Source organism: Myotis davidii, unplaced genomic scaffold, assembly GCF_000327345.1.
Source record: "Myotis davidii unplaced genomic scaffold, ASM32734v1 scaffold4, whole genome shotgun sequence".
NCBI classification, from domain to species: Eukaryota; Metazoa; Chordata; class Mammalia; order Chiroptera; family Vespertilionidae; genus Myotis; species Myotis davidii.
In genome coordinates, this window is record NW_006294707.1 from 316,933 (window position 1) to 317,836 (window position 904).

General features: G+C 65.6%; 1 protein-coding gene across 1 annotated transcript in view; it reads right to left on the reverse strand.

Annotated features, from left to right (window-relative positions):
- Nucleotides 1-904, reverse strand: part of ITPR3 (inositol 1,4,5-trisphosphate receptor type 3) — a 120,267-nt gene that overhangs the window by 35,009 nt on the left and 84,354 nt on the right. Inside the window, 1 exon segment of the mRNA XM_015567459.1 lies at nucleotides 37-322. Within this exon segment, the coding sequence (XP_015422945.1) occupies nucleotides 37-322 (286 nt within the window).

Sequence of the window (904 nt, forward strand, 5' to 3'; positions counted from 1 at the left end):
CGCCAGCCCCCCTCCCTGCGGCCGCCCTGCCCCCGCGCCTCCCCGTCAGCTCCCGCGTGGACGCAGCCACCTCCGTGATGCAGTCCTCGTGGGTCACCACGGACACCACGTCCTCCAGGGGCAGCAGGGAGGTGCACTTGATCTCCGTGTAGACGTTCTTGCCCTCGGCGCAGGCGGCCAGCAGGTCCACCAGGGAGATGTGGTACATGAGCGGGCTGTGGTCCTCCACGCCGTCCCGGGCGGCCTTCATCATGTCCAGCAGGTGGGCCAGCGAGGCCTTGTCGTTGTAGAACACGACCACGTCATCCCCTGCGTTGGTCAGCTGCAGGCGGGGAGGGGGGAGCGCGTTGGAACCCTCGGTCCAGCGGGCCCGGAGCCACCCCCTCCTGCACTTACTCGACACTCAGGAAAACACCCTCCCCTGCCATCAGGGACACTGAACCCTGGGCCCGGAAAGCTCCCCCTCTTCCACTGGGAAGACACCCCACTTAGGCTGGTCTCAGAGGCGCCTCCTCCAGGAAGCCCTTTGTAATCCCACCCCCGCCCAGCTCACGCCTCTCCCCCGTGTTCCCACGGCGTGTGATGTAAACCGTTGAGGGCACATGCTGCGTCTCATGTGAGCGATTACGTTGCCCACAGTAATGCACCAGCAATGGATGACGGCACGACACAGCACACGCGTGTCCTCCACAAGTTCCCTGAGCGCACATCACTGTGGCTCCTCTCCCCGGCCCGCCCCGCGCTGGACGAAGCCCGATGGAGGCGGCCCCCACCCTCCATGCCTTCAGCCATCAGGTGTGTACTGAGTGCCTACTATGTGCCACATGCTGGGGCCTGGCAACGAGCGCAAAGAACATGGTCCGTGTCCCCCACCCCAGAGTCCATGTCCCCACCCCAGAGTCCA